The sequence below is a fragment of the Aquarana catesbeiana genome, linkage group LG07 (assembly GCF_042186555.1).
Source record: "Aquarana catesbeiana isolate 2022-GZ linkage group LG07, ASM4218655v1, whole genome shotgun sequence".
Lineage (NCBI taxonomy): Eukaryota > Metazoa > Chordata > Amphibia > Anura > Ranidae > Aquarana > Aquarana catesbeiana.
The window spans coordinates 92,944,961-92,971,647 of NC_133330.1; the positions used below are offsets into that span (position 1 = coordinate 92,944,961).

The window sequence follows — 26,687 nt, forward strand, 5'->3', positions numbered from 1 at the left end:
TAATTGTCACTGGTCACTAATTCATCAGTGACCAATGGCAATACATTAACCCCCTCCATGCTGCAAATTTCAAATAGCCTTGTAGATTAATTGAACCCTCCCCCTTTCAATAAAAAAAAGTTAAGCACTGCAGTAGTACCATAGTTGCCAACAGTCCCGATTTTCCTGGGACAATCCAGATTTTGGGACCCTCGTCCCGATTGGAGGCTGTCCCGAATCGGGATTTCCATCAGGAAAATCGGGAATGTTGTTTTTTTTAATTTTTGGAGCAGCTGGCCCCAGTAAAATGGCCACCGGTGCCGCCGCTCGATCTTCCCCCTAGTGTTCAGTGGAGAGAGGAAGGGGGCTCGATCCGTGCAGCCAATGAATCGGCTTCTCCCCTCTCCACTGAACACACGGCGCCGATGTCTTGCCGAAAAGTTCCCCAGCTCGGCTGTTTCCGGCGGCTCGTACTGCGCAAGCACTGCGCCTGCGCAGTACAGGGGGTCCTTACTTGCCATGGGGAACTTTCTCGGCAAAACACCGGCCGCTCCTGGACGAGGAGAGGGTCTGCACTGAGGGGGGTCTGCACTAATAGAGGGGGGGCTGCACTGAGGGGGGCTGCACTAATAGAGGGAGGGGCTGTACTAATTGAGGGGGGTCTGCACTAATAGAGGGGGGGTCTGCACTGATGGAGGGGGTCTGCACTGATGGAGGGGTCTGCACTGATGGAGGGGGTCTGCACTGATGGAGGGGGTCTGCAATGAGGGGGTCTGCACTAATGGAGGGGGTCTGCACTGATGGAGGGGGTCTGCACTGATGGAGGGGGTCTGCAATGAGGGGGTCTGCACTGATAGAGGGGGTATGCACTGAGGGCATCTGCACTGATGGAGGGGGTCTGCACTGAGGGGGTCTGCACTGATGGAGGGGGGTCTGCACTGAGGGGGTCTATTCTGACTCTGCTGGGGGCACCTGATGCGAGGACAAACTCTGCTGGGGGCACTTGATGCAAGGAGGGACTCTGCCGGGGGCAGCTGATATGAGGACAGACTCTGCTGGTGACATCTGATGCAAGGACAGACTCTGATGGTGGCAGGCGAAGTGGCTAGTGACACGCTCAGGGATCCCACTGATTCGGCATTATGGTGAGTTGAATGATTTAATTTTATATTACAATGTAATATTAGAAATAATGCGATTCAATCATCCTGACACCATAACAACCATGGTGCCGAGATGATTGAAGCGCCAACACCAGGTGTTTGGAGTATCTTTATCTGCTGATTGTTAAACTTTCTAGAGTTCCCATATTTCTATTGTGTAGGATCTGGGGCTGCTGTCCCATCATTCCCCTCTCCCCTTTCCCTTTCCCCCTTTCCCTCTCCACCTTTCCCTCTCCCCCTTTCCCTCTCCATCTCTCATTCATCTCAGACTCTAGCCACACCCTCTTGAGCCATGCCCATTTAAGCCACGCCCACTATTTCACGTAAACCACGCTTCGCGCACTGCACTTGTATTTTTGCTAAACCACGCCTACAAACGAATGCCCGCCCCCTAATTATTGTACAGCCAAAAAAGTGTCCCACATATTTTTTTTGCAATGTTGGTAACTATGCAGTAGGAGCACACAGATAAGACACAGCAATACAGTCAGCAATGTAATCAGCCTCTACTCTGTCACATGACAGTGGATGCTCCGAGCAGGTAACAGCGGCAGCACTCCTCCTCTTCCGTCCTGCGCTCCCATCCTCTGAATAACAACTATGAAGCTCTTGTCAGGCAGAGATCACTCACAGTGAAATGTATGTGTGAGTAACACTGGCCGGGTGCAGGAGCGCACTCGGCACACTTGTAGGCAGCTCTGCAAATATTAAACTATGTAGCAGCGGCCGTAGGGTGACCACATTTCCAAACTGCCATTAAGGGACCCCCCCCCCCTTACCAAAAAAAAGATGGGGAGGATGTAGTCTTGGGGTTGACAGGGAATTTAGCGGCGGGTGTTTTTTTGGGCGAATGGCTGGTGTTAGCACTTAGATCATCCCAGTACCATGCTTGATATGGTGACAAGATGATCAAATCACATTATTTGTATTAATACATGTATTATAAAATGAAATAGTTTAGCTCACCATAATGCCGAATTAGTGGGAACCTTGAGCTTGTCACTTGCCATCAGATGCAGCTTGCCACCGTTGCCTGCTACCAAATGCAGGTCTTTACTTGCCTCTGTCACCTGCCACCAGATGCAGCGTGTCACTTGCCACCATTGCTTGGCACCAGATGCAGCATGTCACTTGCCACCATTGCCTGCTACCAAATGCAGCTTGTTACTTGCCACTGTTGCCTGCCGCCAGATGTAGCGTGTCAATTGCCACCATTTCCTGCCGCCAGATGCAGCATGCCACTTGCCACCCGCAGCCTGCCACCTGCAGCCATGTCACTTGCCACCCACAGCCTACCACCTGCAGCCGTGTCACTTGCCACCGTTGCCTGGCACCAGATGCAGTGTGTCACTTGCCACCATTGCCTGCCACCAGATGCAGCGTGTCACTTGCCACCGTTGCCTGGCACCAGATGCAGTGTGTCACTTGCCACCAGATGCAGCGTGTCACTTGCCACCGTTGCCTGCCACCAGATGTAGCGTGTCACTTGCCACCATTTCCTGCCGCCAGATGCAGCATGCCACTTGCCACCCGCAGCCTGCCACCTGCAGCCATGTCACTTGCCACCCACAGCCTACCACCTGCAGCCTTGTCACTTGTCACCCGCAGCCTACCACCTGCAGCCATGTCACTTGCCACCCGCAGCCTGCCACCTGCAGCCATGTCACTTGCCACACACAGCCTGCCACCTGCAGCCATGTCACTTGCCACACGCAGCCTGCCGCCTGCAGCCATGTCACTTTCCACCTGCAGCCATGTCACTTTTCCACATGCAGGCCGCCACCTGCAGCCATGTCACTTGCCATCTGCAGCCATGTCACTTGTCACCCTCAGCCATGTTATTTGCCACACGCAGCCTGCCACCTGCAGCCATGTCACTTGCCATCCGCAGTCATGTCATTTGCCATCTGCAGCCATGTCACTTGCCACCCATGTTCCCCTGTGTCACCTTCCCCTCACTGAATTCACTTGTCACTTTCATTACTGTCCAGTGTCCACCTGTGTGACTGTCACCTTCTTCTTCATGACATTTTTCCCTCACCTTCCAAGTTCCAATAGCCCCTCTGGTGAGTGGTTCCTCAGACAGTGAGTCGGGCCGTGGGCGGAAGGAAGAGAAGTCGGGCACTCGGGCAGCCGTTGATCTGATCCAGCAGCAGCACACCAGACAACCAGTCCTGGCTGCTGTCTCTCCCTCTCCATGCTGTTGGGTGACAGGCCATGGGCACCTGAGAAGGAGGTGGGTGGAGAGGAGATACTGTCTGGACTCTGGAGAGTCACACACCAGTCCCTGCTGTTTGCTGCTGGGCACCAGAGAAGGTGGAGGTGCCAAGGGAACAGTGCAGTACTAGGCGCAGGCTTCGCTTCCGGCCTCACTGTCTGAAAGAGTGAGTCTGTGATGTCACTGGTTGCTAGACGCCAGGCGGGGGCCAGTTCCGGAAGTGTAGGGAAATGTTACTGGTTAGCAGGGATGGCTGTGTCCTCAATTTACCTGACATCGGAGCGGCCCGCACAGCAGCACAGGCGGCGTATTCCTGTCCTTGGTGCACATACCCCCAGGGGTACGCATACTACGGGTTGAGAAACCCGGACTCAGTCTATCGGTCATCTTAGCAGCAGTGGTTTTTGAAGCTTTTGTTTGCAGACATGATAATGAAATTATGAAATAAGACATGTTGCCTTCCAACAACCGGCTACAGTATGATGGGTGTTAATGGGGTGTACAATCCAATGACATTCCCAGGATGAGCTGCTGCCATGTACAGCTACCCATTGGGATGCATTAATAAAGGCAGCTGTATGCGCTCGTGTGGCGGGGATTGCAGAAAGAGAAAAGGTATACCTGTGCTCAGATCCCAATAGCTTGTACATGTATCTAAACTATCAGGTGCTAAAGGGGCGTGACAACATATTAACACTACAAATTCTGGATGGACCCTCTGCACACTGCTATACACCCTTTCCAGCAAACTGTGCAATGAAAAACAGTGTTTTTTAGTTCACACATATTGCATAAAAACCCCCTATGAGCACTAACATATGGTCCGAATGCATACTATCTGCAAAACTCCCTGCATATTGTACTGTGTTGCTATTCCAGATGCAATAATCTGCTGACTGTTACCATTGCAATCTGGTGTATGCAGCTAAATGGCTATGTGAAGGAGGCCTAAAGCCAGTTAATCAGCCTAGCAGCCAGTCTACTAGCATTCTCAGTAGGAGGTCAGCAACAGCAGTCCTGGGTTTCTCTCCTGAGACGATTACTTTGAGCATGTTGAAAATGATTTTCACAGTATACCAGGTAAATAAGAAAAAATACAAATTTTATTAAAATTGACTGCACTTTTAATAGACCTCAGGGCTGCAATTCCCCAAACAATGTTAAAGAACTGCATTAACATTTTGATTAATGACTGTGCTTCCTATTGCTATGTGACAGCACCACCTACAGGCTATACAGAAAAATGTCACCGTGAAACCTTTTTTCACCTTGCCATAACAACAACAACAGAAATGGTTTCTTAGCAACAAAAGGAAGTTTGGAATAGGACTTTAATATAGTCACTCATATGTGTCCCTGAAGACTACAGATTTCTTCAATGGAGGCTAATTCAGGTGAGAAAGCAACTTTTACAAACCTTTCTTTCCCTATAATACAGAACATTTGTTGCTGCTGAGCACACTTTGACCAATGGAACTGATTTAGCCTCTATTTTATTTTGCAATTAGAAATAATGCATCTTATTTTATGACTCAACGATTTTCTGGTACAACATTTCCAATCCTCCTTAACCACTTACCGCCCAATGACGTCATATGACGTCATCGACTTTGAGTGGGGATATCTGAATTAGAGCCGACGATTCTGTGCACTGTAGGAACAATCATACCTGCTGTTTAGCCACTTGATAGTTCTTATAGGCAGCGGGAGGGGGGAGAGGACCCCCCCGCAGCCGTCCAGTACTTCTCCCTGCTCGCCCATACGATCGCGAGAGGGAGAAGGCATTGGTCCATGCCCGAAGTTGACCATAGAGAATCCAGCGGGCCAGATGGCCCCCCGGACGTCTCTATGATCTTTCAGAGGCCAGGCGTGATGTTATGACGTCACGCCCGGCCTCCGCATTTGAAAAAATGCCGCCGCCTTGGCTGGGAAGCCAGGATCTTGGTTTTTTTTTTTTTTTTTGCAGGCTTCGCAGCCTAGTGGTGAAATCTGGGGACTTATTGACCCCAGATCTCGATGTAAAGAGGACCTGTCACGCACTATTCCTATTACAAGGAAGGCTTACATGGGATTGCAGGCATCATGCAAACCAACAAACATGCATAGATAAATAAATAAACAACACACACATATGTATTATAAATTATTATATTTACTTCTATCATTCATCATCATTTTTCTCTTTTTTTTTTTTTTTTTTTGGATAATATTGGCCACGGCCTGATTTATTGGTTTATACCAATTAATTTATTATAACATCAAATTCTATTTTCATAAATCATATTCTCAACCAAAATTTTATTTATCAATAAACCATACTCAAGCCAGCCACTGAGACTCGAGCTGACTCAGCATTTATCATCAAACCTTTTTCTTAAATCTCCCCTTTGATTGTTCACCAAAGGGAGCCACCACATAAATCGGCAGTGACGGGGTGGGGGGTGAGGGGGATTTTGCACTGTATTTTCTCTGGTGACTGGCAAAGATCCTGACTGAACAGTCATTCTAAAACAGTATTCTAAAAGGTCACTTGACCTTTACTAGCCAATCCTGACTGACCTCTTAACCTTCTAGAACAGGGGTCTTCAAACTGCGGCCCTCCAGTTGTTCAGGAACTTCAATTCCCATCATGCCTAGTAATGTCTGTGAATGTCAGAGTTGTACAATGCCTCATGGGAAGTGTAGTTCTGCAACAGCTGGAGGGCTGTAGTTTGAGGATCCCTGTTCTAGAACCTTCTAAAACACCTGACTTTAACTGACCAATCCCTAATTAAGCTGCTAACCTTCCAGAATCTTCTATGACACCTGACCCTAACTGACAAATCTCTAACCAATCTATTAACCTTCTATAACCCCTTGAATCACCTGACCCTAAATAGCCAATCAGCTTTAAGATTCCCTGAGAACCCTCAAAATTGATTCCTGAGGCTGGGTTCACACTGGTCCGACAAACGCTCCGACATTGGGAGCTCATGTCGCATGACGTGTGAAATTTAATGTTTCCCTATGGGAGCCGTCCTAACTGGTCCGACACAAGTCGTTCCGACTTTAGAAATGCTCCCTGTACTACTTTGGTCCGACTTTGATCCTACTTCAGCCTATTGACTATCATTGAAGTCGGATCAAAGTCGGATTGCCGTCTCGCATGATCCGACTTCGGCACGCGACTTGTGCTCAGATCATCTTGAGGGGGAACTCCGCGCCAAATTTTAGATAAAAATCCGGCATGGGTTCCCCCTCCAAGAGCATACCAGGCCCTTGGGTCTGGTATGGAACTTAAGGGGAACCCCCTACGCCGAAAAAGCGGCGTGGGGGGTCGCCCCCAATCCATACCAGACCCTTATCCGAGCACGCAGCCCGGCCGGACAGGAATGGGGGTGGGGACGAGCGAGCGCCCCCCCCCCCTCCTGAACCGTACCAGGCCGCATGCCCTCAACATGGGGGGTTGTTGCCTTGGGGGAGGGGGGCGCGCTGCGGCCCCCCCACCCCAAAGCACCTTGTCCCCATGTTGATGAGGACAAGGGCCTCTTCCCGACAACCCTGGCCGTTGGTTGTCGGGGTCTGCGGGCGGGGGGCTTATCGGAATCCGGGAGCCCCCTTTAATAAGGGAGCCCCCAGATCCCGGCCCCCCACCCTATGTGAATGAGTATGGGGTACAGCGTACCCCTACCCATTCACCTAGGAAAAAAGTGTCAATTTAAAAAAAAACACTACACAGATTTTTAAAGCATTTTATTAGACAGCTCCGGGGGTCTTCTTCCGACTTCGGGGGTCTCTCCGGTTCTTCTCCACGCTCTCCGGATCTTCTGCCGGGCTCCTCCGCTCTCTTCTCGCTCTTTTGCTAAAGCGGAGGAGCCTGGTCTTCAATCTTCTGCCTTCTGCCTTCTGCCCTCTTCTCCTGATGTTGACACGACGCTCTCTGGGGCTAGAATGCTCTCTGTGCGCACTGCTATGACTTATATAGGCGGTGACCCCGCCCCCTTATGCCGTCACAGTCCCTGGGCATGCTGGGACTATGACGGCATAAGGGGGCGTGGTCATCGGGTGATGACCACGCCCCCTAAAACGTCACAGTCCCAGCATGCCCAGGGACTGTGACGGCATAAGGGGGCGGGGTCACCGCCTATATAAGTCAGAGCAGAGCGCACAGAGAGCATTCTAGCCCCAGAGAGCGTCGTGTCAACATCAGGAGAAGAGGGCAGAAGGCAGAAGATTGAAGACCAGGCTCCTCCGCTTTAGCAAAAGAGCGGCAAAAGAGCGAGAAGAGAGCGGAGGAGCCCGGCAGAAGATCCGGAGAGCGTGGAGAAGAACCGGAGAGACCCCCGAAGTCGGAAGAAGACCCCCGGAGCTGTCTAATAAAATGCTTTAAAAATCTGTGTAGTGTTTTTTTTTAAATTGACACTTTTTTCCTAGGTGAATGGGTAGGGGTACGCTGTACCCCATACTCATTCACATAGGGTGGGGGGCCGGGATCTGGGGGCTCCCTTATTAAAGGGGGCTCCCGGATTCCGATAAGCCCCCCGCCCGCAGACCCCGACAACCAACGGCCAGGGTTGTCAGGAAGAGGCCCTTGTCCTCATCAACATGGGGACAAGGTGCTTTGGGGTGGGGGGGCCGCAGCGCGCCCCCTCCCCCAAGGCACCACCCCCCATGTTGAGGGCATGCGGCCTGGTACGGTTCAGGAGGGGGGGGGGCGCTCGCTCGTCCCCACCCCCATTCCTGTCCGGCCGGGCTGCGTGCTCGGATAAGGGTCTGGTATGGATTGGGGGCGACCCCCCACGCCGTTTTTTCGGCGTAGGGGGTTCCCCTCAAGGTCCATACCAGACCCAAGGGCCTGGTATGCCTCTGGAGGGGGAACCCATGCCGGTTTTTTATTTAAAATTTGGCGCGGAGTTCCCCCCTAAAGATTCATACCAAACACAGTGCCGGCATTGGTGGGGATCCAAGTCGGATCCCCGTTCATTGAAAGTCGGACACATGCCGGCTTCATGTCGCAGGGCAAAGTCGGATCCAAAGTAGGACGGCTGTCGTGTCGCACCAGTGTGAACCCAGATGCCGATGCTACAATTCCATGAGGAAAGGGGGGCCAAAGATGGCTTCCCCGTTCTTTTTCCCCATTCCTTGTAATAGGAATAAAAGTGATAAAAAAAAAAAGGTAAAAAAAAGTGTCAAAATAGAAGAATAGCAAAATAAAAAGCAATAAAAAAAGGTCACGCCCACATATGTAAATGACATTCAAACCACACGTGTGAGGTATCGCCGCGAACATTAGAGTGAGAGAAATATTTTCCGGTGCTAGACCTCCTCTGTAACTCTAATGCATTAAATGCATTTTTTTAATGCATTAGACAGTTTTTTTCCCAAAAAAAACCTGTTTGAAAAATGACTGCGCAAATATCGTGTGAGATAAAAAGTTGCAAAAACCACCATTTTATTCCCAAGGGTCCCTGCTAAAAAAAAATACTAAATATTTGGGGGTTATAAGTAATTTTCTAGCAAAAAAATTATGATTTTTATATGTAGGCGCGAAGTGTCAGAATTGGCCCGGGTAGCACAGAGTTAAGGCTGGGTTCACATATGAGCACGCAGTGGCTCACAGTAGGAGTCCAGTGTGTCCTGGTTCACCGTTTCAGGTCCAATTCCAGCACAAATTTTGGGCTGAATTCGGGTCTGAAACAGACCAAAAGATGCACAGGTTTCCTGTGCAAATCGCACCGGAGCCGCTGTGGAGATATGTGAACCGGCTCCATAGAGAGACGCTCACAATCTCTTGCTGTGCAAATTGAATGCGGGAAACCCAGCCTTAAGCAAATCAGTTTTTACCCATGCAGAGCAAAAAAACAAAACAAAAATTAGCTTTTGTGCATCCCTTGCCATGGGCACAGCTCTTGGGGCAAAACTTTTTTTATTTATAGATAGAGTACACAGGGATTAGAACACATGTTAGGTCTTATGTTCCCCTATTAGGGAGATCCACCCTCTCTATTTGTCCTGTTAACCCTTATCACAGAAACTAAAAGAAAATCCCAAATTGTGGGTTGTCACTAGAACAGGAATGGAGGAGAAATCTTTGAATGGGGACACTAGTTTTGTTGACCCTGGTGACAACCAGTGATTTCCTCACAATGGGGGAATTTCCTCTCACTTACTGGTTTGGGTATGGGACAGAAAGTGAAGAGAAGTCTTCCCAGTGGGACACAGAGGACAAAAAACTGATAAGGGTTATAACCCTCCACTACTCTATCCAAAATGGAAAAAAAGCTTGCAAATGCAAACAGCCACATAGATTACTATACTATAATATATGCTTTTTAGAGGAAATTTTTTTTTAAAGTCAATGTAGCACGTCAACTTCAGGATTTTCGAGACCAACATTGCTGTTGTTTTGTTTTTGATTGGGCTGAGTGCAGAGAGGGAGAATTCCCTCTGTTGGGTTTTTATTGCTGTTTGACCTTGTTTCGGGATTTCCCCTACATCCTTTCCCCATGACACAACAAGAAGAGGAAATAAATCTTTCCAATGCAATGAACACGCAAACAAAACACACACCAGGGATTCTAAAACTTCTACTAATAAAATCACAGTCTGTGTTTTCCTTGGAGAGATTCACCTAACATCCACCTAACAGAAATTAGAAAGCTCTCTAACTAGTGATACAGACAAAAATAAAAACCTGACATGTTGGCAGGTGTAGTTCCTACTCCACCCAGCAGGTGGAATCATGTTCCCCTGGAAGCCTCCATAGATGTCACTAATTCATACTTACCAACTGTCCCGAATTTCCCGGGACATTTCCGGGATTTAGACTATTTTCCCTATATTATTGTTTCCCGGGAAATGTCCCGAAAAATCAGTCTTTTCACAATTTTCCGCCGCCACCGCTAGAGGTCCGCGGCCGGTGGAGACACTGTCTCCGCCGGCCGCCATTTTAAGAAGACCAAGAACACGGCTGGGCGGCTAGACGGAGCTCCTGTGTCGCCGCCCACCCTCCGGTCTGTTATGGAAAGGGGCGGGGGTTCCATTGTAACCACGCGGCCGGCGGAGACCTACTAGGAAACCTGATGTAAGGGGGGGCTCCGCTGGGAAAACCTGATGTAAGGGGGGCTCCGCTGGGGAAACTTAATGTAAGGGGGGAACCGCTGGGGACATCTGATGTAAGGGGGGTTCTGCTGGGGACACCTGATGTAAGGAGGGACTCCGCTGCGGACACCTGATGTAAGGGGGGGCTCCGCTGGGGACATCTGGTGTAAGGGGGGCACCGCTGGGGACACCTGATGTAAGGGGGCACCGCTGGGGACATCTGATGTAAGGGGAGGGTCTGCTGGGGACACCTTATGTAAGGGGGGGGCTACGCTGGTGACACCTGGTGTAAGGGGGGGCTCAGCTGGGGACACCTGATGTAAGGGGGCACCACTGGGGACATCTGATGTAAGGGGGGCACCGCTGGGGACACCTGATGTAAGGGGGGCTCCGCTGGGGACATCTGATGTAAGGGGGGCACCGCTGGGGACACCTGATGTAAGGGGGCACCGCTGGGGACACCTGATGTAATGGGGGCTCCGCTGGGGAATTCTGATGTAAGGGGGGCTCCGCTGGGGACATTTGATGTAAGAGGGGGCTCCGCTGGGGACATCTGATGTAAGGGGGGGCTCCGCTGGGGACATCTGATGTAAGGGGGCTCCCCTGGGGGCACCTGATGCAAGGACGGACTCTGCTGGGACACCTGATGCAAGGACGGACTCTGCTGGGACACCTGATGCAAGGACGGACTCTGCTGGGGGCACCTGATGCAAGGATGGACTCTGCTGGGACAACTGATGCAAGGACGGACTCTGCTGGGACACCTGATGAAAGGACGGACTCTGCTGGAACCTCTGATGCAAGGACGGACTCTGCTGGGACACCTGATGCAAGGACGGACTCTGCTGGGGGCACCTGATGCAAGGACGGACGGCTGGTGGCAGGCGACGTGGCAGGTGACACTGATTCGGCATTATGGTGAGTTGAATGATTTCATTTTATATTACAATGTAATAATAGAAATAATGCGCTTCAATCATCCTGACACCATAACAACCATGGTGCCAGGATGATTGAAGTGCTAACACCAGGTGTTTGGAGTATCTTTATCTGCTGATTGTTAAACTTTCTGGAATACACATATTTCTATTGTTGTGTAGGATCTGGGGCTGCTGTCCCTCCATCCCTCCCTCCCTCTCCCTCTATCCCTTGTTCATCTCAGATGCTAACCACACCCCCTTTGAGCCACACCCATTTAAGACACGCCCACTATTTTGCGTAAACCACGCCCATTTTTCATTGCGGCACGCTAAGCGCGCCACATTTTTACTTTCCCCCTGTGCCACACCTACAAACACATGCCCTGCCCCCTAATTATAATAAGACTCCGCCTACAGCCAAAAAAGTGTCCCTAAAAACTTTTTGACAATGTTGGCAACTATGCTAATTGGACACTGACACCCTTCAGTAAACTTCTGTGGCCATCTTGGCTGGGGCAGTGATAAATAGCAGTGACTTCCTGTACGTGGAGTGCATTTGTGAGTGATTAATGTAGGGACATAGTCTGGCAGGGACAGAGAGTAAAGAGACAGGGAAAGGTTTCAGTGTGAGGAGGGATAGAGTAAGGGACACTGCTGTGTGCTGTAGCCAGTGCAGACCTTCAATACCATTCCTGCCACTTGCTTTGGACCTTTTGAAACCACAGCTTGTGTCAGCCACCTGCCAGTCTGCTACACCTCCTGCAGATGCTGCCCAGTGAGACCCACTCAGCTACATAGTGATCCTCTATACCCGAGGATACACCACTGTACAACTGTACTAGACTTTAACCTCCCAGTATCCATCACCTTAGCCATATTGTTCTGCCACTCCTGTGCCTTAAGGACTGTGTAGCATTGTGCCTTAGTGTAGGGGTTAATCTACCGGTTACTGACTATTACTGCACCTGTAACTGAGTATTACTGCACCTGTAACTGAGTGTTACTGAACCTGTAACTGAGGGTTACTGCACCTGTAACCTAGTATTACTGCACCTGTAACCTAGTATTACTGCACCTGTAACTGAATATTACTGAACCTGTAACTGAGTAATACTGAACCTGTAACTGAGTAATACTGAACCTGTAAAAGAGTGTTACTGGACCTGTGACTGAGTGTTACTGCACCTGTTACTGAGTATTACTAAACCTGCTACTGAGTGCTACTGTGGCTGTTACCATATGAATTGGAATCGGCTGTCCAAAGTTGTGTACACACTATACGAAAATGGTACAAAAATTCTTTGGACGAAAATATTCATCCGATTTTCTTATAGTGTGTATGAGCCTTTAGTATGCTTTTTCTTTGTGCTGGATACCATACAGCTAGCCTCACCCGCAGACAGGGGTTGTACAGGGTTACGGGGTTGTACCCCTCCACCATTCTTGCAGACGTCTTGTGTTCTGGGAACTCATCCCTGGACACATACTGTCCTAAATGTAAGTACCACTAGTTGCACCATACAGCCCCATCTGGCAGCAGCAGTTTTCACCCTCTCTTAGAGTTTTACAGACAGCCTGCAGTGGGGCTGAACAGTGTACCTGTGCCTTCTGCCTGCAAGAAAGTGCCAGAATCTCATGCACCGGGGCTAAAAATCCAGTGTGCATGAGGCATTAAAAAACATAATTTCCATGCATGAATTAAAAGCTCTATAATATTGGTCTGTTTTTTGTGGCAGTTCTGGATGCACTGTCTGCTCAAGAATGATTTGCATGGCTTCTCTCACTATTCCAAAATGAGAATTGAATTGTTATCATTTGTATTTATAATAAAAATAAGAGTCACCATACACACTACAATCTAATTTTACAATCCCTGTACAATCTCATTTGCATGTACCAACACTGTGTAATTTGAGAACAAACCTAAACAATCCAATTAATTTTGATTGAATTGCACAGGCCCCTATGTTACATGTTTGTTAGTAAATCTAAAGGAGATCGTACAATCAGATTGTAAAATTTATGACCAGCTTAAAGGGAAACAAAACTTATCAATTTAATGGTTTAAAAAAAAGATTACATTCCCGGCATGCCGGGAATGCTAATTGTCACATTTGCTTGTGCTTTCAAACAAACTGTCAAACCATCACATGGCTGCTCTATGGCAGTTGCAAATCTAACAGAGGCTAAAATGGTCTCTTTTACTGAAAAGGATTGGAGCGTTTAGTTCCTTTAACCACTTGACAACTGGGCACTTAAACCCCCTCCCTAACCAGACCAATTTTCAGCTTTCGGTGCTCTCACATTTTGAATGACAATTACTCAGGCATGCAACATTGTACTCATATGAAATTTTTGTCCTTTTTTTCACACAAATAGAGCTTTCTTTTGGTGGTATTTAATCACTGCTGGGTTTTTTATTTTTTGCGCTATAAAAGAAAAAAGACTGAAAATTTGGTAAAAAAATGAAATTTTCTTTGTTTCTGTTAGAAAATTTAGCAAATTAGTAATTTTTCTTCATAAATTTTGGCCACAGTTTATACTGATACATATCTTTGGTAAAAATAAGTACAAATTGGTGTATATTATTTTGTCTTTGTAAAAGTTATAGAGTCCAAAAGCTATGGTGCCAATATCTGAAACTTGATCACACTTGAATTACTGACGGCCTATCTAATTTCTTGAGACCCTAACATGCCAGAAAAGTACAAATACCCCCCAAATGACCCCTTTTTGGAAAGAAGACATTCCAAGGTATTTAGAACGATGCATGGTGAGTGTTTTGAAGTTGTCATTTTTTCCCGCAATTCTTTGCAAAATCAAGATTTTTTTTTTTATTTTTTTTTTTTCACAAAATTGTCATATTAGCAGGTTATTTCTCACACACAGCATATGCATACCACAAATTACACCCTAAAACACATTCTGCTATTACTCCTGAGTATGGCGATACCACATGTGTGAGACTTTTACACAGCGTGGCCACATACAGAGATCCAACATGCAGGGGAGCATCTCCAGGCGTTCTGGAGCACCCAGGCCAATTCTGACATTTCTCTCCTACATGTAAAAATCATCATTTATTTGCTAGAAAATTACATAGAACCCCAAAACATTATATATGTTTTTATTAGCAAAGACCCTAGAGAATACAATGGCGGTTGTTGCAACTTTTTATCTCGCACTTTATTTGTGCAGCAATTTTTTGAACGCTTTTTTTGGGGGAAAAAAAACAATTTTGTGCTTTAAAAAAAACAAAACAGTAAAGTTGGCCCAATGTTTTTGCATAATGTGAAAGATGAAGTTACGCCGAGTAAATAGATACCTAACATGTCACCCTTCAAAATTAAAAACAAGAAAAATACCGCACTAGAAGCACAAAGTAATTAGTAAAAAATGCAGCTGCAACAAAAACCACAAATATCAGTGTAGTAAACATGAAAATAAGAAAAATAAGTGTGCTTGCAATATAATGGCTATCCTGTATTAGTGAATTATATGTGAAAAAAATATTTAAATCAAAGAGTGATGGTGAAAGTTCATAAGATGCTTGAAACATGAAAAAAAGTCCATTCATAGATAAAAGTTCAGTGAAAGAAAACAGGTGAGTCCAATAGATGGGAATCCCACATCCGAAATTCAACCACCTCAGCCCGCATGAGAGGGAAGGGGAAGAGCGAGATGTGAAGGGAACGTCCAAACTCCAGGTGCATCCAGGTATTAATAAGGTTGTGCGCTTACCAGAACCGATGGACCTCCTCTGTGGCAAGGTCAGACACACAGGCAGATACAGCCCTCTGCAGGGACACACAAACTCCCACGTCAGGATCTCAGGATGTCTGTAGAGTTCCTAGGGCAGCAGATCACTCTGAAAAAACTCACTGGTCCAAAGGGCCATGAGTGCAGAAAAACTCCAATGGTGTAGTATGGATAAATAAGCCTTTTATTGCTCAAACATGTGGGGAACACTCCTCCATAAAAACATGTTAAAAAAGCCGGCCTTTGAAGGTGTAATTTATCACGAAACATGTAGGACGTGGCTACGCACTACACGCCATCACGTCGTACGCCCCATGTTTGTATTGTACACGGGTGTTCGTTACTGTTTTTATTTGCCGGCTTTTTTAACATGTTTTTATAATTTTATTGTTCATTTTACTTTATTTATTTTAGTTTGACACTTTTTTCCAACAAAAATTTTTTTTGATCACTTTTATTCTTATTACAAGCAATGTAAACATCCCTTGTAATAGGAATATGCCATGACAGGTCCTCTTTACAGTGAGATATGGGGTCAATAAGACCCCACATCTCACCTCTAGGCTGGGAAGCCTGAAATAAAAAAAAAAAAAACGATCGTGGCTTCGATCGTAGCAGTAAATCAGTAGAAGCACCTGAGGGCGGCGAGAAGGGGGGGACGTCCCCTCTCACCTCCCATAAGAATGATCAAGCAGCAGAACAGCCGCTATGATCATTCTTATGGTGTAGGGAATCGCCGGCTGAAAAAGATGATATCTGAATGATGCCTGTAGCTGCAGGCGTCGTTCAGATATCCCCGCACAAAGTCAAGGACGTCGTATGACGGCCGGCGGGCGGGAAGTGGTTAAAATGCATTTTTTTTTAACACAAAGTTGTCCATTTATTCAATATTTCTAACACATAGCATGTACATACCAAAAATGACACCCCAAAATAGATTCTCCTACTCCTCCTGAGTACGACGATACCACACGTGTGAGACTTCCACAGCCTGGCCACATACAGAGGCCGAGTACAGCCGAGTATGGCAGAGCATGGCTGAGTATAGCCGAGTATGGCTGAGTATGGCTGGATATGGCTGCGCATGGCTGGGTATTGCAGGGTATCGCCGAGTATGACTGGGTATAGCTGGGTATTGCAGAGTATGGCTGGGTGTTGCAGGGTATCGCCGAGTATGACTGGGTATGGCTGGGTATTGCAGAGTATGACTGGGTATTGCAGAGTATGACTGGGTATGGCTGGGTATGGCTGGATATTGCGGAGTAGTGCAGAGTATTGCAGGGTAGTGCAGGGTAGTGCAGAGTATTGCGGAGTATTGCAGGGTATTGCGGAGTATTGCGGGGTATTGCAGAGTATTGCGGGGTGTTGCGGAGTAGTGCAGAGTAGTGCAGAGTGTTGCGGGGTATTGCAGAGTATTGCGGATTATTGCAGGGTAGTGCAGAGTATTGCAGGGTATTGCAGAGTATTGCGGGGTATTGCAGGGTAGTGCAGAGTATTGTGGGGTAGTGCAGAGTATTGCAGGGTATTGCAGAGTATTGCAGGGTATTGCGGGGTATTGCAGGGTATTGCAGAGTATTGTGGGGTATTGCAGGGTAGTGCAGAGTATTGCAGGGTAGTGCAGAGTATTGTGGGGTAGTGCAGAGTATTGCAGGGTATTGCAGAGTATTGCAGGGTATTGCGGGGTAGTGCAGAGTATTGTGGGGTATTGCAGGGTAGTGCAGAGTATTGCAGGGTAGTGCAGAGTATTGCGGAGTATTGCAGGGTATTGCAGGGTAGTGCAGAGTATTGCAGGGTAGTGCGGGGTATTGCAGAGTATTTTGGGGTATTGCAGAGTATTGCGGGGTATTTCAGAGTATCGTGGGGTGTTGCAGGGCATTAGAGTATGGAGGGATGGCTGAGCATGGATGAATGGATGGATCCATGGATGTGACTGTATTTGTCACTGAGCAGCGCTGTGGGCACTACAGATCCAGCCCACAGCACTGCTGCCATCCGATCCCTCCCCCTCTCTTCCCCCTCTGTACCGATCGGTACACAGAGGTGAGAGAGGAACCGGCATCATTACATGATGCCGGTTTGTTTACATGTGATCGCTCCGTCATTTGATTGCTCCGTCATTTGACGGAGCGATCACATGGTAAACAGCCATGATCAGCGGCCGTTTACCGTGATGCCCCCGGGGGGCACGCGAATGCAGGATTCTGGGAGGACGTCCATGGACACCCACCCAGAATAAGCCGACCGCGCTGTAGCCGTCTTTCGGCTATGGTCCGGTCGGCATGTGGTTAAAGTGGAACTTTAAAAAGAAAATCAGAAAATGAGGTCCTGCTAGATCACTTCAGGCTAGCCTCTTTTGCAGGTATAGCTATGAAAAACATAAAAAATACATTTCTATACTGTTTAAAATCCAGCAATACACTGTGTCACCCTGCTCTGCACATGTTCAGTTGCTCTCCATTTTTAAGGCTCGTACACACTATAAGAAAATCGGGCAAACACTTTCATCCAAAGAATTTTCGTACAAATTTCGTATAGTGTGTACACAACTTTCAACAGCCGGGACAAATTCCATTTTTGTTTAATGTGTACCTTTTTGCTCTCATACGGGAATAGAATGAACGATTTTTGTTTAATGTGTACCGTTTTCTGACAATTTTCGTACAAGAAAAATCAGAAAAGAAAGACTGCACATGATCAGACACAATAAACAACAAAAAAAAGCCTTTTTTGTATGAGAATTTTCGTGAGAATTTTTGTTAATCGGTTCCGATTTGCTATGAAACATCGAGAAAAATCGGACAATCGTTCGCCCGATTTTCTTATAGTGTGTACCCCACTTTAGGCATGGTATTTGCACAGGCTGATCTGCTGACAGCCTTAATACAGGATTAAACCCTTCTATCCTTTACAATCAAGGAAGTTTCTTCTGTTTGATCTGCAACTGCTATGGTGCTGCACATGTGATCAGTTTTGACACCAGCCATTTGATGGTGTGACAGTTTGGTTGAGGAAACAAGCACATGTGACAATTAGCAGTTCTGGCCTTCCAGGAATGCAACTGTTTTTTGAAACTGTTAAATTGATGGGTTTAGTTATGCTTTAAGATTTACTGCTGTTCAGGGGCTCTGGGCTTCAGCAAAATGTCAGCCTCCAGGAAAAAGAAACAAGAGCAATGCTGGAGGAAATTTACAGTACACACTAATTTTGGTAGCATAATTATTATTGTGTAATGTATGCTCCTTGCTTAAGAACATTTTTTTTTTTTATCAAGATATTAGAGCCCTTTCACACTGGGGCGGGGGCGGCGTCGGCGGTAAAACGCTGCTATTATTAGCGGCGTTTTACCGTCGGTATGCGGCCGCTAGCGGGGAGGTTTTACCCCCTGCTAGCAGCCGAGAAAGGGTTAAATACCACCGCAAAGCGCCTCTGCAGAGGCGCTTTGCTGGCGGTATAGCCGCGCTGTCCCATTGATTTCAATGGGCAGGAGCGGTAAAGGAGCGTTATACACACCGCTCCTTCACTGCTCCAAAGATGCTGCTGGCAGGACTTTTTTTACCGTCCTGCCAGCGCATCGCTCCAGTGTGAAAGCCCTCGGGGCTTTCACACTGGAATGAAAGTAGCGGCACTTTCGGGTCGGTTTGCAGGCGCTATTATTAGCGCAATAGCGCCTGCAAACCGCCCCAGTGTGAAAGGGCTCTTATGGGTAAAGTTCCACTTTAAGGCATTCAGTCACTTTCTGTTTTAAAAAGGCCATAATAAAGGAGGCGAGATTTTTGAGTGAAGGAGGTATAGGAAGAGGGATATGAATATGATTTGTGGGAGTTTGTTCTTTTGTTCTTTTTTTTTTGGGGGGGGGGAGGGAGGGAGGGTAAGGGTTACTAGCAGTTCAATGTGAAATGTCAAGAATTTGGACGATAACATTGTGTGTAACATTTAAAAAAAAAACACATTAATAAAAAAAAGAATATAAAAAAGTCCATAATGAGCTCTGCCCCTCAAAATAGTGTTACTTATTACAAAGGCTGTAAAGGAAATTTGTAAGTTCTGTATATAATTGTATTCTATTTTGTATGGATTGCACACTGCCCTCACTGTGCACACGGCACTAATAATGTTCTCAGTACATGTTTGCATTCTTTTGAGTCCTGATTAGAATTAGTCTGCCTATGTTACGCCCCTTGTTACCATGAACGTACAATTGTAATATTAATGTGATACCTACATAATTATGTGTATAAAAACCTTCAATTGCGTCATAATAAAGCAGAACAGTTATTTGGAAAGATGCGGAGTGTATCTTTTGTGTCTGTTTCCTACTGCAGTAGTTATTATTAATTTGGAACCACTAATCAATATGAGGATAGGAGTTGCCTATCTATTGAATGGCCAGGTCAAGGCCAATTGGTTCTTTTTGCCATTCAGTAAAATGTTTCCAGTCTGCCTTGGCCAGTATTATCACCTTTGGCTGTGTATGAGCAGCCTATATTCTTCTGGAGCACTGGTACATTTTTCAGAGCAGAAATCAATTGCATTAATGGCACCAAATGTAATGTACATGTAGAGATTTCTGCAGAGTAATATCAAATATGAATTGAAAGCATCCCTAAATGAGAAAATTGTACTTTAAAACTGCAATTACTTCATGCGGTTCAGAAAATGAATACCTTTTTCTTCTAAATCTTTCCGTTTACAAAGGCCGGTACACAGCTGTTTTTAGTGAATGGTGCTTGTGATTTCTTTGCTGGATAGCTTATTTCTAAGATGTGCACTTACCTTCTAATGATGGTTAGATGTCTCATACAGAGTGCCAATTGATAACTCAATTTTCTGGTACCTCTTAGGAAGTAACCTCACATTACTGTTGTGTGTTTCTAATGTTTAGATGTGTTCCTGTATGCTTGTATTCACATTTAGATGTTGACATGGGAAATGAGCTGCACTGCAGTTATCTAATGCTCTGAATCGCTAAATGGCATTTAACCACTTCAATACCGGCCACTTTCACCCTGTCCTGACAATTTTCAGCTGTCAGCGATCTCGCATTTTGAATGACAATTGCGCGATCGTGAAACACTGTACCCAAATTAAATTGTTATCATTTTTTAAAACAGATGGAGCTTTCTTTTGGTGGTATATAATCACCACTAGGTTTTCTATTTTTTGCATAACAAACAAAGACTGAAAATTTTGAAAAAAATAGTTTTTCTTAGTTTCTGTTATAACATTTTGCAAATAATTAATTTTCCTTCTTTACTGATGTACGCTGATGAGGCTGCACTGATGGGCACTGATGAGGAGGCACCAATGAGGCTGCACTGGTGGGCACTGATGAGGAGGCACCACTGATGGGCACTGATGAGGCAGCACTGGTGGTCATTGATGAGGAGGCACCGATGAGGCAGCACTGGTGGGCACTGATGAGGAGGCATTGATGAGGAGGCACTGATGAGGCTGCACAGATAGGCAGGACTGATGGGCACTGATGAGGAGGCACTGATGAGGCAGCACTGATGAGGAGGCACTGATGAGGCTACACTGATAAGCAGGACTGATGGGCACTGATGAGGAGGCACCGGTGAGGCTGCACTGATAAGCGGGACTGATGGGCACTGATGAGGAGGCACTGATAAGGGCTGCACTGATAGGCGGGACTGATGGGCACTGATGAGGAGACCCTGATGACGCAGCACTGGTGGGCACTGATGAGGAGGCACTGATGAGGAGGCACCGATGAGGCTGCACTGATAGGCGGGACTGATGGGCACTGATGAGGAGACCCTGATAAGGCAGCACTGGTGGGCACTGATGAGGAGGCACTAATGAGGAGGCACTGATGAGGCTGCTCTGATAGGCGGGACTGATGGGCACTGATGAGGAGTCACTGATGAGGCTGCACTGATAGGCGGGACTGATGAGCACTGATAAGGAGACACTGATGAGGCTGCTCTGATAGGCGGGACTGATGGGCACTGATGAGGAGTCACTGATGAGGCTACATTGATAGGCGGGACTGATGAGCACTGATGAGGAGGCACTGATGAGGCAGCACTGGTGGGCACTGATGAGGAGGCACCGATGAGAATGCACTGTTAGGCAGAACTGATGGGCACTGATGAGGCACTGATGAGGCTGCACTGATAGGCGGGACTGATGGGTACTGATGAGGAGGCACTGATGAGGCAGCACTGGTGGGCACTGATGAGGAGGCACTGATGAGGCTGCACTGATAGGCGGGACTGATGGGCACTGATGAGGAGAGACTGATGAGGCAGCACTGGTGGGCACTGATGAGGAGACACTGATGAGGAGGCACCGATGAGGCTGCACTGATAGGCAGCACTGATGGGCACTGATGAGGAGGAACTGATAGGTGGCACTGATAGGCTGCACTGATGGCACTGATAAGCTGCACTGATAGACACTAATGAGGCACTAATGGTCATTTCCCTGATTATCAGTGTAAACAATGTGCAGACAGGCTTGGGTGGGGGAAAGGACACACAGGGTGGAAGGAAAGGACTGCCGATAACCGGCAAGTCTGATTACATGTGATAAGCTGTGATTGGACACAAATGATCAGTAGACATGTGCAATTCGTATAGTTCCGAATTAGTTTTTCAATGAATTTAGACAAATTCGTTAATTCGGAAATATCTGAATTTGCGAATTTTTGAATTTCCGAATTTTTCCAAATATTCGAAAATTCAAAATTAAAAAATTTGAAATTCGAAAATCCGAAAATTCGAAATTTTGGAAATTCGAAATTGGGAAATTCGAAATTCAGAAATTCGAAGATCCGAAAATCCGAAAATAGGAATGAAAATCCAAAAATTCAAAAGAACGAAAATCCAAAAATCTGAAATAATAACTAACTAATGATAATGTAACTATTACTAACTATTAAATCAGAGGTATTGGAATTTCCTTTCAAATTTGGCTGTTAGTGAACCTAACGAATACAAATTTATCCAAAGTTACGAATTATGCGTAATAACGAATGCCGTATTCCCCACTACCAGAGACGGCGCCGCAATGCTGTCTCTCGGAAGTTCAGCCCCCTCCTCCTTCCTCCACCGCCAAGCCAGTTAGAAAGCGCAGTGCGCTTTGCGGATGCGCAGTAGGGAACTAGCTGTGAAGCCGAAAGGCTTCACTGCCAGGTTCACTTACTGGCAATGGCAGTGGCAGCACCTGAGAGCTGATCCAAAGATAAGCTGGGGTGCCGACATCGCAGGCTTCCTGAAAGGGGGGGGGGACAGACCTCGTCTTTAACTTGCTGCACATTTTCACTGGCAAGTTGTACACTTGCAAAGCACTTGAAGCACAAGTTCTAGTTGACACTTCATTTGTAGGAAATTTGTGTGGCAAGTCTCTAGCAAGAGCAAAGTTGCAGTAGAGAGTCTACAGCAAGAGCTCTGCAAGTCACAGTGACCCTGTGGTGGGATGACTATTGCACAGCATAACTGAATCAAAACTTGCAGCTGACTTGCAGAATGTTTGCAAAGAAAGCTGATCTGGAGTCATTCAATGCGGACTTGCTGTAATTGTGCAACAAACTTCTGTAGCGGTGTGTTGCCACTAGTTACTAACATCCACCATATCACCCTGCTGCCAGACCTTCATATATCACCTCTGAGACAATGAACAGTCATTTGCTTTGTTTTGTTTTTGTTTATTGGGGGATATAACTTGGTTGGGGAAAGGGTATATGGGATGCCCATAGATCAAATTACTTTGCCATCATATTTGTAATTAGAACTTCGTTTGAGCCTTGAAGAAATGATGCACATGTATAACATCTACAGTCTCTTCCCTGCATCACCATGCAGATTATTGCTCCTCCTCTGCATAACTCCTGCAGACTATTACTACCAGGAATCCTTCTCTCCTGCACAAACTTATTCTGTAGCACATTATGTTTCTTGTCACATCCTCTTCTATATGCAAAAGATCCCACTCTGAATAGTCTCTAATGCTGAATCTGAATGGTTGCTGCTACTAGACCAGAGGCCTGCAGTACCTCTCCCCAGAGGCTTAGTAGTTTAATTGCATGTGCTGAATGGTGGACTGCTGTTCCCAGCTAGCCCAGCTTGCAAATCCTACACCCTCGGGCCGCATCGATTTGACACTATTCCCCACAGTCTCTCTTCTGCTCCAGGACTCTTCATCAATGACCGTGTAATGATGAGGACTTCATCCATGACCGTGTAAGGAGGAAGTTCCCTCACAGAATTCCTGGCATGTCTCCACATCCAGCCCTCCACTGTGGTACACTCACCAACCTTTCTCTGCTCTGAGTCCAGGGTGAAGAACTTAACCGGACCGTACGTTCCGACAGCTTCTCCTGCCCCTCTGCTCCAGGAACTCCTCATCAATGACCGTGTAATGATGAGGACTTCACCCAAGACCGTGTAAGGGTGAAGCTCCCTCACAGCTCTCTCGGGCCTCCTCCCGCGATCGGCGCACCCCCCCCCAGATCGGGGTGCCCTCCTGCTGCTGTCTAGTACTCCATTCTTCACTTCTCCTGGCCAACAACTCCCCCCAGTGGCCTGTTACCTCAGCTTATATGGGAGGCCTGCCCCCTGCCAATTACAGTTGGGGATTGGTCAGGGCTCCTCACATGAGCTGCCTGCCACTCCAGTTCTAGGCCCTGCCCCTCTTCCAGAACATTCTCACTGGAAGCAGGGGAGGTGCCTCAGAACCAAAGTACAGGTGGTCACACCCACTGCTACACTAACCACTCCCTGCCCCCAGATCAAAACAAACAGGGCTAGCTTAAAGCATAGGCCTGCCTAAATTTACCTGTACTGACAGTGTCCTTAGAAAAAAATCCTATGCTAGCACCTACCTATGGTAGAGGGTGCTATATTCACCCCCCATCAAAATCACAGCTGTCCTCAGCTGTGGAAATTTTTTTTTTTTTTATAAAAGTACCTCCTGGGCCCCGGAGTAACGACATCCCATATCAATTGGTTGGATGGGGGAAAGGGTGAAAACTTGGACGGGGCTATGCACAAATAAATTAAGTACAAAAATATATGTACAATCTGTTCACATATTCACACTGTACAATTTGGGCATAGACATCCTAACTACAGGTCCCTGCAGCTAGGCACATACAAGTGAAGCCAGAGCATTGCTCCCTGAGGAATAATACTCTGCCTAGCACAGGTCTTCATCTGTTCCCGCGGTGGAGATGCACAGCCGTCACATCCCTGGGGTGCTTAAAAGAAGACACAAACAAACACACAACCTATCTATACAAGCTAGCTTTACATCATCACTTCACCAGGCAGAGGGGGTTACGATCCTCAACGTGGTGACAGAAGAAACACATTATTCATAACTTTACAAGGGGTGGCATGTTTTTTCCTTGTCTCTCTGTCACTCCCTCAGGAGGGATCTAAGGGGACCTCCTGGTGGGCACAGTCAAAACATACATGCCAATGGGCAATAAAACCTTCTGATTGCTCCTGGGTGGAGGGGCCCCTCCTGAAGGTTAGGCAGCAAAAAGGTTTGGCAGGGACAGTACACCCTCGTGTCTATGATGTACTTGTCCTCCCATCAGGCACCCTGGGTGACAGGCAAAGACTGTCCCTGCAAAAGAACTTGAACTGTCAGTGGAGAAAACCACACAGGCCCTGCCCTGTCCTTGCAGTCCCCGTGGCTGCTTTTATATGGGCTACACAGCACAGCAGTCCTCCTTACATATAAAAGCGTGGATCCAGCAACCTCCTCCGGCTATCCTCTTCTCTTTTGACGGAGACCGAGTGGCTCCTGGTAGGCCGACCCGCCTTTACAACCAGGACTCGGTCTTGGTATATTGCATGGCCCAACTTCTTGTTGAATGTCTTTAAACTGAGCCCAGACCTCACTCTCTGGCACCCGGAGTGGCTTGGGCACGTGCAAATAGTCCCAAACCAGGTCATCCTCCCACTGTCCCCGTGAGTCTTCAATGACATCCATGGTTTGGGCTGCGACATAAGGGTAATCTAAGCCCCACTCCAAGGCAACCCTCTGTTGTGCCTCCCGCTGGAAACGGGAGACCCAGGGTAGCTCTTTAAGTTTTCCCTTTCCAGGCAGGACGCAGGCATCTGGGGCCTTGATGACCCACTGCCTGTATGTGGGTGCCCTGGTCTGGGTAGTGGTGGGCTGATTAACGAAAAGTCTGCTGGTCTGCGCTGGGGTCCATGCTGGGGATTGTGGTTCCTCCATTATTTCAGATGGGGTACCTGCAGATGGGGAATCTCCTGTCTCTCACTCCTCCTCACTGGAGTCCTCTTCCGGGGAAGAGAATAGTTTCTCCACTGATCCAAACTGTTCCAGCACTCTGGGCGAACCCCAGTCAATGACCTGGCCCTCGCTCACCTCATCCAGCTCACCTGAGAGTTCTCCCTCCTGCAGTATGGGTTCCATCCGGATGGGCACAGCAAGGGACTTACTTGGAGCATGCTCTTCAGGGAGATTAACCGGAGGCTGCACACTGACTCCTGCAACCTCCGGGCCTCTGGCCAGGCCACGGGTCTCCTCAACAGTCTTTTCTTCCGATATGTCCCGGAACTCTCAGGTGGACATACCTGATGGCAGCTCTCCTCCATTACTGGCAGGTGAACCTCGGCCCTCTCTGGCCCTCCGATTTTCCTGCGGTTGCGGTATGCACAGTCCTGTGAGCAGGTGTATGGTATAGTACTTTGATTCCCGCTGCACCGACCCTAAGCGGGTTAATGGCTCCCCACAATGACCGCACTGGGCCCAGGCATTGACCCCGATTGTGGGTATATGGCACCTGAGGCATAGCGCACACAGCTGCTCCACTCCTCCGATCACCCCCAAGGCAAGTCCTCCACAGAGCTCCAGCCGGATGCCGGTGTCGACCAGCCCTGGATCCTGCTTTTCAGGTGATCACTGTATAGCGGGCATCCTCCCACCACCCTCCGCCATCTTCATCCACCTTGTGTCTGGCATGCAGCACGCTGATCTCTCTCACTGTCCTCCGCTGGCGCAACTCCGCCCACATGCTCGTTGGTTCAGCATGTGAGGAACTGTAAGAAGGCTTCAGGCAGCATGCGCTGTAGTGACACCTGGTGGCAGGTGCTGATGAACTGCAAGCACTGTCCAGGCTGAAGTTTTGTAAACTGCGTCACTGAGGCTGGAAACTAAAGGCAGGCAAACTATACAGCGATCACCAATAACACAGTAAAGTCTCTCCTGTAACATGCTGCTGTGTGGGACTGACCGTGCAGCGTCCTGTCATAGACACCCCCTTGTTGCATTCCGTTACTAGGGGCAACAGCAGACATTCACAAACTCCTTTTACTGTGTTAAGCGGGATTATTAAAGTCATTTAGATTTTCTGCAATGCAGTGGGTAATGCCCGCGCCGTACAGATCGCTGGACATATTTGTAATCCAGAACGCGATCGATCGCTGTGGTTGCCACGGGTGATAGCACATGGTTACAGTCACTGGTTGCAGGGCTCACTGCCATAGTGAGTATCCATTGAAACAACTGGGTGCAGGGGCATGATGGCAGCGCTAATCCTGGACGGTTGCTATGGGCAACAACCCTTGG

General features: G+C 47.6%; 1 protein-coding gene across 1 annotated transcript in view; it reads left to right on the plus strand.

Annotated features, from left to right (window-relative positions):
- Nucleotides 1-4,634: 4,634 nt before the first annotated feature.
- Nucleotides 4,635-26,687, plus strand: part of CIMIP4 (ciliary microtubule inner protein 4) — an 86,715-nt gene continuing 64,662 nt past the window's right edge. The window contains exon 1 of the mRNA XM_073591390.1: nt 4,635-4,754. Within this exon, the coding sequence (XP_073447491.1) occupies nt 4,739-4,754 (16 nt within the window). The 5' untranslated portion in view covers nt 4,635-4,738. The remainder of the gene's footprint in view (nt 4,755-26,687) is intronic.